Source organism: Monodelphis domestica, chromosome 2 (genome assembly GCF_027887165.1).
Source record: "Monodelphis domestica isolate mMonDom1 chromosome 2, mMonDom1.pri, whole genome shotgun sequence".
Taxonomy (NCBI): domain Eukaryota; kingdom Metazoa; phylum Chordata; class Mammalia; order Didelphimorphia; family Didelphidae; genus Monodelphis; species Monodelphis domestica.
The window spans coordinates 411,701,887-411,714,285 of NC_077228.1; the positions used below are offsets into that span (position 1 = coordinate 411,701,887).

General features: G+C 37.0%; 1 protein-coding gene, 1 long non-coding RNA gene and 1 other non-coding gene across 19 annotated transcripts in view; 2 read left to right on the forward strand and 1 right to left on the reverse strand.

Moving 5' to 3' along the window:
• The window catches only part of LOC103092767 (uncharacterized), a 124,435-nt gene that overhangs the window by 83,219 nt on the left and 28,817 nt on the right, over positions 1–12,399 (forward strand). Inside the window, exon 2 of the long non-coding RNA XR_008916686.1 lies at positions 7,796–7,888. This is a non-coding gene — a long non-coding RNA (uncharacterized LOC103092767). The remainder of the gene's footprint in view (positions 1–7,795; positions 7,889–12,399) is intronic.
• Positions 1–12,399, reverse strand: part of MAP7 (microtubule associated protein 7) — a 249,148-nt gene that overhangs the window by 9,001 nt on the left and 227,748 nt on the right. For all 17 annotated transcript variants that reach the window (XM_056818865.1, XM_056818860.1, XM_007484613.3 and 14 more), the window contains 5 exons: positions 11,483–11,666; positions 9,669–9,770; positions 8,569–8,619; positions 8,407–8,464; positions 6,086–6,173 (listed from right to left, as the gene is read on the reverse strand). In XM_056818865.1, the coding sequence (XP_056674843.1) occupies positions 6,086–6,173; positions 8,407–8,464; positions 8,569–8,619; positions 9,669–9,770; positions 11,483–11,666 (483 nt within the window). The remainder of the gene's footprint in view (positions 1–6,085; positions 6,174–8,406; positions 8,465–8,568; positions 8,620–9,668; positions 9,771–11,482; positions 11,667–12,399) is intronic.
• On the forward strand, positions 12,111–12,213 carry LOC130457684 (U6 spliceosomal RNA). Its single transcript, XR_008916976.1, has one exon. It is a non-coding gene; the product is annotated as a U6 spliceosomal RNA (small nuclear RNA).

The following is a 12,399-nucleotide window of genomic DNA, read 5'->3' on the forward strand; positions in this document are numbered from 1 at the left end:
TTTTGGTTAGATGGCATGTAATATGCCTTGCTGTGTTCAAGTCAGTAGGTCAGGACTGACTTCATTCTGGAGACCTGAAAACAACTAGGAGATGTGACTTGTTTAGCCAGAATTAATGAGTGAAATACTACAAGACTGGAGGGCATCAAATGTCTACTATTCCTGGCAAAATCCTAGAACACACTATTAGGAGGAAGGCATATAATCACTTAATGGATAGTGGCTATCACCAAAAGCCAGCATGGCTTCCACATGAAAAATTCATGTCAGACTAACTTCATTTTCTGATAGGATAGCCAGGTTGATCAGTGAATATTATAAACAAGATATAGTTAGATTTCAGCAAAGTGCATGACAAAGTCTTTCCTGCAATCTTTTCAGCTCAGGTAGAGAGATAAGGGCTAGATGGAAGGTGGATTTGTTGTTGTTCCTCCTTATTTGTTGCTTTTAAAAAAATTCTTAACTTCTGTTTTGAAATCAATACGGTGTATGGATTCCAAGGCAGAGGAGTGATTAAGGGCTAGACAACAAGGGTTAAGTGACTTGCCCAGGATCACACAGATAGAAAGTCTCTGAGGTCACATTTGAACCCAAGACCTCCCATCTCAAGCCTTGACTCTCAATCCATTGAGCCACCTCCAGGCCTGTTCATCCTTAGTTTTCAAAGAGGACCAATGGCATTCAGGGGTGATGTCTTGATTTACGAGTGAATTAGATTCAAGTGAGACAGATTAGCACAAAGTCATCAGGCTTATTCTCTCTTCCAGAGTCATTGAAGTTCAGTGGCAAGACAAAAGTCAGGATAACTGAAAATGGCTAGGATACAGGATGGAAGTGGATTTGTAAGGACCAAATGATAAAGTACATATTAATAAATAGGTTGATGTTAGCTTGAAGGAAGTCTTTTGAGTGCTCCTGGGATATGTATGCCCTTGGCTGTATGCTGGTGAAATTTTTATCAGTAATTAAAATAAAAGCATGGATAGCATGCCTAGGAAAAATAATATACATAGTTGGGTAGTATAAATAATGCATTCAAAGACAGAGTTGGGATACAACAGGAGAGCTAGAATGATGGGCCACATATAGTAATGTGAAAATTCATTAGGGGTAAATGAAAAGTTGTGAAGCAATGTGGAGAAAGAACTGGCCTCAAATTCAGGACAATGTGGTGTTCAAGATCTGTCTGATATATACAGGTAAAGGGATTCTGGGCAAGTCACTGAACTCCTCAGCATCCCTAGAAGAGGTGCTGATTTTTATTGGTAGAAGGAATATTTTCACAGGGAGTTCTTATAATAATGAAATCATTGGTCTGATATTAAAAAAAGTAAAGTTACATATTTAGGCTTCAAAATTAAGTTTAAATACATGTTTAGTGGAAGGAGTAATATTTTCTTTGAAAGAGATCCTGGGCTTTATGGATGGCAAGCATACTAACAGTCAACAGTGTAACAGGACATTCCCCAAAGTTCATTGTATTCTAGATGGTCTGAATTGAGAGAATTAGTCCTCAGAATAAGGTAATAATTCCAACATACTTTGACCTGCTTAGACTACCTCTGGAGAATTGTGTTTGATTTTGGGTACCATGTTTGAGAAATTATATTGAAAAGCTGGAGTATGTCTACAAGAGGGGAACTGGGGTGGTGAAAGAATTGGAGAACATCTCATATAAGGAACAGCTGAAGGGAAAGACTATTTATCCTGGGAAGGAAAGAGGAAGAGAAAGGAATGAGTCTATATAGTACCTCCTATGTGCCAGACAGTGAGCTAAGTGTTCTATAAATTGCATCTCATTTAATATTACAACCCTGTGAGGTTGGTGCTATAGTTATTCCCATTTTATGATGGGGAAACAGACAAACAGAAGTCACGTAACTTGTTTAGGGTTACGCCTCTGGGGCTGGATTTGAACTCTGGTCTTCCTGCCTCCAGGTCCAGTGCTCTATCTTTTTTTTTTTTTAACTCTTGCCTTCCATCTTAGAATCAACAATGCATGATGGTTCTAAGGCAGAAGAACAGTAATAACTAGGCAATGGGGACTAAGTGATTTATCCAGGGTCACTCAGCTAGGAGTGTCTGGAGCCATATTTGAACCCAGGACCTCCTGGCTCTGGGTCTGGCTCTCGATCCACTGGGCCACTTACATGTCCCTGCTATCCTCTTAACCAATGAGCTGGGGAAGAAAATACTTGGGGGGGCCAGTGGAGGGAGGATATGATAATTATTTTCAAATAAAATCTCCAACCATTCTTAATGACCTTTTTATGATGACCTTTTTGGAGGATGCCTTCCCCAACCTCTCTTACTTCTAGTGTCTTCCCTCTGTTAATTATTTCCAATTTATCTTTATATGGCTTACTTTGTATATATTTGTTTGCATGTTGTCTTCCCCACTTAGACTAAAAATTCCTTAAGGGCAGGGACTGTCTTTTGCCTCTTTTTGGGTTGCCAGTGCTAAGCCCAGTGCCTAGCACACAAATAGTAGGTGTTTACTAAATGTGTACTGATTGATTAGTGATAGGATTTTTCATCCATCTTTATTTAAAAAATTTTAGCCACATTTCAGCTTAAAAATAGTTTTTCCTGAAAATGTGGTATAAAGAGCTGAAACTAGTATTGTTTATGTAGTTTAGCTTCTTCAGAGTGTGTGTGTGTGTGTGTGGAATACCAGGCTCTCTTGTTCTAAACACCACTATACAATTCTACCAATCCAGCTGAAGGTTATAATAACTATTTTTGGCTGCTATGCTACTATGCTGGCTCATCTTAAATTTGTGATTAACTAAAATCCTTCAAACTTTTCCACATACATAACCTGCTCTCTAGCCCTGTTTCTGCTCCCCTATAATTGTGTAGCTGCTTTTTTTTTTAGCCTGGATGTGAGATCTTTCATCTATCCTGATTACATTAAAAAAAACTAAATTTGGCCTATCTTTTCAGTTTTAAGGGTTTTTTTTTTAGCATTCTGATTCTATTATCCAGTGTATTATCTATTTCTCTGAGATTAATATCATTCACAAAGTTCTTTCAATATTTGCAAATGACATAAAACATTCTAGTCCATCTAGATGTTCATCTAAATCATCAAGAAATATGTTGAACAAAACAGAGTTAGTTGATGATGGAGAGCTATATAGTAGATGCCACCTTCCAGGCTGACACTGGTCCATTGATTTCTTTTTCAAATGAATTTTATTTGATCTCTCTCTCTCCCTCTCTCTCTCTCTCTCTCTCTGCATCTCCCTTTAAAAGGAAGAATATTTCTAAATTTTTATTGATTTTTAAAAAATATATTTTCCCCCTTCCAGAGCCAACAAACAATAAAAGGAAAAACATTTTAAAGAAAAAAAGTAAAAACATCCAAAACAATACACACATATCTGAAAATCTATGTATCTATCTCAAACACTCATGGATTTTTCACCTCTGCAAATAAATTGGGGGAAATATCAGAATATTTTTATTTGAATAAAAAAGACATTTAGATAGTATTAGTTATTGTATTTAGATATTTATATACTATAATTTATATATTTATATACTATACTAGCACTGGACATGGAGTCAGTAGTATTTGATTTCAGATCCTGCCTCAGGTAATAGTTGTGCAACCCCTGAACAAGTTGTTCAACTTCTGCATGCCCTATTTTCCCCATCTGCAGAATGGAGTCTTTAGACCCTGGCCCACTGACTAATACTTTATTGACAGTAATTCAACCAGTGACACATCCACCTAATATTTCTCCATCATCTATCAAAATCCTTACTGCAACAATCTCTGGACTGCAGCCCAAAAATACCATGCCTAGTCTTTTGGTTTCATAATCTTGTTTAAAAAGAAAAGAAAAAAAAGGAACTAGATTTGGAGTGATTTATTTTTAGTAGACCTGGGTTGGTTTTCAGTGATTGAATTGAGACTCTTCTCAGTCCTCATAGACTAATAATCTGTTCCAGACTTTTACTGTGGATAGAACCAATCAATACTTTCAGGGTACAGTGATATCGCCTACAAAAAAAGAGCATCTCCTTGAGCATGACCAGAAATACAATTTGAATTAGGAACAGAGAGGTGCATAGCAAGCATATAGTGTCTTTTTTTTTTTAATGACCCTACCAAAGTACTTTTTGGCTTCAAGAAAAGTCTCAGTATTATTAATCTAATAATTATCCCAACATTACACAATTAAGCTTTAGACCTGCTTTACTCACAAAAAATCATGTAGTGAATTCTGTGATGCAAGGATAAAACCATATTAATGAAGTAAAAAGACTCGGATAATGTATGATTCAGTTCACCGATTAGGCTAATACTAGAACTACCACCATATCTGCATCTCTTCCTCTAGTAAGTATGGCATTCTTTTAACACTTCAGAATCTATGCTTTTGTTCTTCTGTGAGAACAATAAGGATTTCTTTCAAGGGTAAATCAGATGGTATGTGACAGTCATTGTACAGCAAATGTGTTGTTATATTGTAGAAATCAAGGTATGCTCTGCCCAAGAAAAAGCTTAGTGTCTACTATGTGTCAAAGGTAATTATGAGCTGGCTTTACATCATTTATTCAACACCACTGAATGTTCACTATTAATCACTCTCAGCAGAAGTAATCTTGTCAATTTTGTAGGAGTTTAACAATTCCACAGGCATACAGAAATACCAATAGTGGGATGCCATCTTCTAATTAATGCCACATACTACAGAGCAACTCATGGGCCAAGTGTGTTATTTTAATGATTACGGAAAACTATGTTTGACAGCAGAAAAATATCAACTACTATAAAATAATGTGAAGCCCTTTGGGTCTCAGCAGCTTTTAGTGATTCTAGCCCTGGCTATAGAGAATGGAAACTCTTACTATGTTGGTACAATATGATCAGATAGATTATCATAGATGTTTCAAAAATTAATTCTAAAAATCAGAAAAACACTAGACAAAACCTTGCCAGGGACCAGTTTTTGCTTAGCTATAGTCCAAAGGTTCTTTGACATTTTCAAAAGGCTTATTAAATATTTCTGTAAATTCTTTGTGGTCAGATGCAAATAAGCACAAAGTGCAATGTCACCCTTTATTCCTGAAAATGTGACTGCAAATATCATTCGATATTTATGCACAAGAGGTGATAAAAGCCATGAACTCTAAGTAACCTGGAGTATTTCCCAGATCACATGTCTATTGTTGGCAGTTAATTGCTGTTACCTGCAGTGTTTCAGCTAAAAAAAAGGTACTGCCATTAATGTATCATCAAAATCTGGGTTTCTTAACTTACTCTAATAATTGTACAAACTAATGAATCACTCTACTGTAATCTGGCATCATTAAAGATTGCCAGATCACTGAAGAGTATATGGACATGGCCCTGGTGAAGTCAGATTGCATGAAAAACACTAATCAGGTCATCTTTTGCAATTCTCTTTAGCATTCTAGTTTCCTGTTAATATATTTAAATGATATATTATACATACTATATTTATATGTTATTTTAAAATCATAAACATTTTTATTTACTAGGAATACAGCATTACTAGTATGTCTCTCTCTCTCTCTCTCTCTCTCTCTCTCTTTCTCTCTCTCTCTCTTTCTCTAATGGGATTAATAGGAAGTATAAGACAATATCTGAATCTGGGTGCTTCTACTTGTCCCACTCATTTTCTTTTGAAAACCAATGAATTCAAAACGAAATGTCAAGAAATATTCACTGCAAACTTCCCAAGAGACAAAATGTAAGAAGCAGCTGGGATGCTGGACTGAAATCAGGAAGACCCAAATTCAAATCAGACTTCAGACTCTATCTTTATGACTATGAGAAAGTCACTTAACTTTGGTTGGCCTCACTCTTCTAATTTGCATGATGAGAAATGAGGATATTATCCTCAAAAAAGAAGTAAAGTTTTATATTTAGGTTTCAAAAATAAACTTCATAAGAAATGTTAAAAAAAAGACATGGCTAGGCAACATTTCCTTTGAAAAAATTGGACTGAAAGGATATTATAAGGAATAATGATAACATTTCCCCCCCAGCACTGTTGTGAGAATCAAATGAGATATTATTTGTAAAGCACTTATTTGTTTGACTCACCTGTCTATGGTCATTGTTGGCTGATGTGGGCTAGTCACTGGTTCTCCATTTCTTGAAGAGTCTGTCACACATGGAAGTGGTGATATTCCTGGACATTTCCACAGAGATGAAGATAGTAGAATTAACAAAAAAGAAAAAAGTCAACCTCTGGTTTACATATATGTACTGTACCTATATGGGTGCGCATGTGAGTGTGCACGTGTCTACTGCCAATAGAGCCAAATGAAATAATATTATATATAAAAAATATATAATTATATATATATCAATTTTATTACCAAGCAAGAAATATATATAATGCTAAAACAAAAACACTCCTGTGATTTTTGATCAAGACCATGCCACTAACACAAAAGCATCACAGCCCTCAATGGTCTTGCACTCAATGAGTCATCCCATCACATTTAAATGCAAGTCATAAAAAAGGCATTTTTTTTAAAGCTCAAAACACATTTGTTTTGAAAATGTTCAAAATATATTTGTTTTGAATTCTTAAGATCAAGTAATACAGGGATTTTTATTCCCCTGTGTGCCATCCTGAGGCTCAGTGCTATTAGTGTGTAATTCTGAGCCAATGATATCAACCACTGAGAAATCTGATTCCACAATTTAGGGTAAGATTCAAAGGCTTGCAGCTGTTTACTCACAGCCGTGCCAAGCAGGGAGCAGAGTTTCAAGCAAATCTGCAGCCACTTTTGGTTAGAGCTGTAAATGAGGGAACAATATGGCAATTTCAGGAGGTTCATTTTGCAATCTGGCACAAATTTAAATGCCAGGTTTAAAGCAAAGCTATAAGGAGCTGCACAGACCCTGGGAGCTTGATAACACCTCTCCCCAACACACACACACATACAAATATATATATATATATATTCTATAATTATATATATATATATACAGTTATATACATATGTGTGTATTAATATCTATCTATAAAACTTTATCCTTTTAGTATAATAGGGTAGGATGGAGAGAAACCTCAAATCAAATAATAGGAGGTGAAAATCTCTAGATCTCTCAGAAAAAGATAAAGGAGATAATATCTGAGGAAGTTTTCTTAGACATTACAAGTGAGTATCTACCTGTAACATTTCCAAATACCAGGTTCTTATTCTGCTAAATCCTCTGCAAGAGGCCATGAGAGCCCCTATTTAAATTTAATGAACACTATATGCAGATTAATATACTAGGCACTGGGAGACAGACAAAATTTAGCCAGGATATGGCTAATGCCCTCATGGATATTACAGTCCAGTATTTCAGAACTGGGAGTATCCCCTCCTTTACTGACCACAGAAGCAAGGAGGTAGGAAGTCCCCAATCCTGGTGCAACAAGTATAAGAGCATTACAAGAAGGAAAAGACTATATGCAATAGAGAGGGGGAGAGACAGGAGAATTTTAGAGGCAGCGATAACAGAGGGGTATGTGTGTTAAATGCCTTTTCTCACAGAAGCTGCTATGTTTTATGCATACAATAATATAATTCAGATACATTATGGGTCAAATGGGCTTTTTCTGGCTAGACTGGGAACCTAACCACCTGACAGGGAACCCAAACAACAATATTGTTTTGATGGGAAAATGTATCCTAAAATAACATTTATATAAGTTGATTGCTTCCTCAGAATAAAACCTATTTTTAAGCTTAGCACTGTTTGAATCTGAAGAACTGCAACAGATTCTTAATTACAAAACTGTTCTAATTCCAGGAAAACAGCCAACTCAGGAATATCTTTTTGGTGATCAGTTGCAAAGCATAAAATGCCCAAATATGCAAGTTAAAAAAGCTCTTGGAGATGAAGGTAAGTTTTGATGTTCCATTACATGGAAGTAGCAAATGAAATTTAAGTTAAATAATACAAAACAAACTCTTGGTATACTCTTCCATTTATTTATTTAAAGAAAGGCAGTGACCCTGGAAGTGTTTTGTAGCTGTTAAGATTCTGTTATTAGAGTAACCTAGGTGGCTTCTAAGGACTCTTCTCATTGGAAGATTACATGGTTTCAAAGTCTTGATTTTTTAAAAAGCAACAAAGAACTTCTTGAGGACTCAAATAGTCTACAACTTCTAAATTTATCTGTCTGGTGGTACAGTAGAAAGAAAGTTGAACCCAGAACACCTAGGTTCAAATCCCAGCCCCACCACTTTCTATCTGTATGATCCCAGGCAAACCCCAGCTTCTTTGGGCCTTGGTTTCTTTATTCATAAAATGAGGAGGTTGGATTATATGGCTGTCAAGGTCTCCTCCAATTCTAAACCTGTGTACCTATGATCCCATTCCACATTTGGGGGTCTTTGAGAGAAAAGTGAAGTAAATACCTGGTCCACCTGGAGTATTTCCCTTGGCTATATCTCCATTTCTCTGGTCATTTGCTTTCTATAAAACAAAAGTGCATTATTTTATAAATGAGAGTAATAATGAAAAACAAGGGGAAAAAATAATCCTTATCTAAACCAGTTAGGAAGAAAGAATGCCATTACCTTATCTGTAGTTTCTGTTCTCCTGGTTCTTTTCATAATTTCCTCAAGGCGCTACCAGAGAAGAAATAGCAAGCAAAGGAGTTAGATCCAGAAATAGAACAAGCCTAGCACATCTGACAAATGAAGTAAATCAGTAATGTTTTCGAACCTATGTGCTATTTTTAGAGGAAACAATAGCTGCATCCCAAATGTGTGCCAGGACGATGCTCACACGATTTTATATATATATATATACACTACTGATATCTTTTGTTTTTATATCACCTTCATTTCCAAATATAACCACTCTCCTCCTCTCCCCTATCCAGGAGGCCAATCATTATAACAAAGAAAGTGGGAGGGAACAATTCAGCAAAACCACCAAACACACCCATCATTTTTGCAGAATATGCAACACTCCCCCTTCCCCCTGCTGCAAAGAAGGGAGAGAGGTCACACACAAGTTATTAAGCAGAAGGGGGTAAGCAGTGGGACTCAAAATGAGTCTTGTTCATGGGTTGCAGTATGGAGTTAAGTTAGACAGAAGAAATAACATCTTTACAGTGAGAGTTTCTAAATTTTGGAATAGATTATTATTATTTTTTAAATCCTTATCTTCTGACTTAATATCAATTTTTAAAATCCTTAACTTCCCTCTTTGACTCAATATTAAGCATTGGTTCTAGGGCAGAAGAATGGTATGGGCTGGGCAACTGGGATTAAATGACTTGCCCAGGGTCACACAGCTAGAAAGTGTCTGAAGACAGATTTGCCTAGTATCACTTTTAATACAGAAGAGTAGCAAGGGTTAGGTAATTGAGGCAAAGTGACTTTCCCACAGTGATACAGCTAGGAAGTGTCTGAGACCAGACCCAGGACCTCCCAACTCCAGTTATGGCGCACTATCCATTGTGCTACCTTGATGGGAAAAGATTATTAAGGGAAAGAGATCTTTAAAAAGAGGAAAGGTTCTTATTTTCCTAGGATGGTTGAAGAGTAGTCTTGTTTAGGGATTTGGGATAGAGAAGTAATTTCCTCTACACCCTTCCAGATCTCTAAGACCATAGCATAAGAGACGGAATGCTGTGTGCAAAATTCCTGTAAGCAGTGTATCTCATTACCTTCTTCCTTTCCAAGCGCTCCTGCTCTTCTCTTTGGAAATGCTTTTCTCGTTCTTGTCGAACCCTCTCAGCTTCCTCTCGCAAGCGGGCCTCCTCTTCTCTCTGAAGAGAAAGAGCATTCTTTGTTTCATCAACAAATGGGTGATTTTCTATCTACTTCTACTAATCTCACAAGGATAGTGGGTGTAAGGCAAGAGAAAAGATGGAACAATGGACTCTGAAACATTCAAGTATAATAGAGATTGAATATATTAATAACAATAAAAAAAACAATAATTTCCTTTTGAGATTATTATTTGAAATCTGACTCAGGATCATAGATTTAGAGCTTGAACGGAGCTTAGAGGTAATCTAGTCCAACCTCTTCTTTTTTTTTTTAATTTAATTTTTTCCCCAATTACATGCAGAAAGTTTCTAAAATTTTTGAAGCATATTGCTCTCTCTCCCTTGTTTCTCCCCTCCCACATAGAGCTAGTAAGCAATCTCATAGATTTTATATGTTCAATCCCATGAAACATTTTCCCATATTAAACCCTTTGTGAAAAGAAAGTAGAAGAGAAAAAATTAACAAAGTGAAAAAAGTTTTTTTTTAGTTTGAATTTAGTTCTTTTTGTCTAGGAAACAGAAGGCACTTTTTTTTTTTTATCATGAGTCTTTTGGGATAGTTTTGGACCACTGTATTGCTCAGAATCATTGTTCTTCATAGATGCTCACTGTAAAATATTCCTGCCACTGTACAGTTTTCTCCTGGTTCTGCTTATTCACTCTGTTTCAGTTCATGCAAGTCTTTCCAGGTTTTTCCTGAGTTCCTCCTATTTGTCATTTCTTGCAATAGTATTCCATCACAATGATCTACTCTATCATTCCCCAATTGATGGACATCCCTACTTCAGGTTCTTTGTGTGGCTGCCTTTGGAGCTAGCTCTTTGGATCTATCTGCTTTCAGTTCTTCAGGTAGTATGATCTAAGGAGAGATGTGTTTAATACTCTCCCGGCCTGTGCTCTGGTCTTTGAACAACCCCAAGCACTCTTTTCTGCTTTGGAACTGTGACCAGGGTACCCTGCTTCCCTGTGGCTGCAAACACTGGTGTGTGCCAGTGCTCCTCCTCACCTTGAGACCCTGACCTATAACCATGACCTGGATCTGCACATGAATCTTGTAGCCAGATCCAGCAGAGAACCATATCTTCTCCTTCAGAGAAGTTGTTGGACCCCAGAAACCATCTGGGGCTGAGAGTTCCAGCAGCCTATATTGTACCTTGCCTGGTGGAGCTTGCACTGGCTTCTTGCTACTTTGTACTCCACTTCCAATCTGGTACCATATGTCTTTCTGTGCTGGTCACGTAGGTTGTTTTGGGATAAAAAATTACTTCACCCCATCTTTTTGTGGACTATGTTGCTCTAGAACTCATTCTGAGGCATTATATCATCGTTTTTTGGAGGGTAATTGGATAGAAATCAGATAGATCCATGCACATGCTCTACCACCCTCAACCACCTCTTAACAGAAGAGGAAATGCAGAGGGGTTAAGTTACTTATCCAGAGGTTAAGTGGAAGCTTTCTATATATAATTGAGGGGGAGGGGGGAAATTAAATAAAAAAAACAAACAAAAGAGACAGAGGGAAGATTTGCCTTCCCATCCTCTACCTCCAAAGTCAGTATTTTTTTCCACTCTACCATGATGCCCCTTATAAAAAGTAATAATAACAACTTTTTTTTTTTTTTAACTGAGCCTGAGCAAGAAGGAAAATGGTCACTTGGGGGCTCTTAGCCTCTTTGAAAGCACACTCCCCTATCCTGGAGCCCACATACCTGTTTCTGGATCCGCTCCATTTCTTCTTTTTCTCGTCTTTCTCGCTCCTCTACTTGCCGACGTAGTTGTTCTACCTTCTCCCGGGCCTGTTCTTGCTCCCTTTCAGCCTCTAACCTTCGGGCTTCCTCCTCTCGGCGAGCTCTTTCTTCAGCTACTCTTTGAGCTAATTCCTCCTTCTTCCTCCTAGGAATGGGCAGGACAAGGAGTTGCCTTAAAGAGGCCTGGGTTGTGGTTTATCACAAAGATAATTAACTGATGCGATTGGCAGAGAAACTCCAATGTATACACTGACTAGCAATAAAAGAAAAAGTGTAAAGGTCTCAGGAAGATCTACATGGAGCCCACCTAATATCTCGTACAGGAGATTCAGAAAGGTTCAGAGATTTAACTATTTTTCAAAGTTGAGATCTAATACTATACTTCTTCAGTCACCAATTTGAAATTTTTCATTTCAAAGAAATTCAGAAAAACCAATCTATTGATGCAGGAGATGGGTCTGCATTGACTCCCTAATAAACTTAAGCATCATACAAATATATATTAATGAATATATAATCATTTGATTATATATTTAGACCCAAAAAGGACCTCAGAGATCATCTGGTTCATTCCTTTCACTTTAAAAATGAGTAGTGCTTGCTTTGGAACGAAAATTGGAACAATACAGAGAAGATTAGCATGGCCCCTTAGCAAGGGTGATGTTCAAATTCATGAAATGTTCCATATATTTTTTTAAATGAGTAAACTGAGGCCTAGAAAAGTTAAGCAATTTGCCTATGGTCACGCATGTAGGAAGTGGGAAAGCTAGGATTTGAAACTCAGGTCTTGTGGAAAAAATTGCAGGGAGTGGGACAGAAAATGGTTAAGTGTGGGAATTGAGTGAACCACACGGATTCCATCTTGTGACTCAATTTTG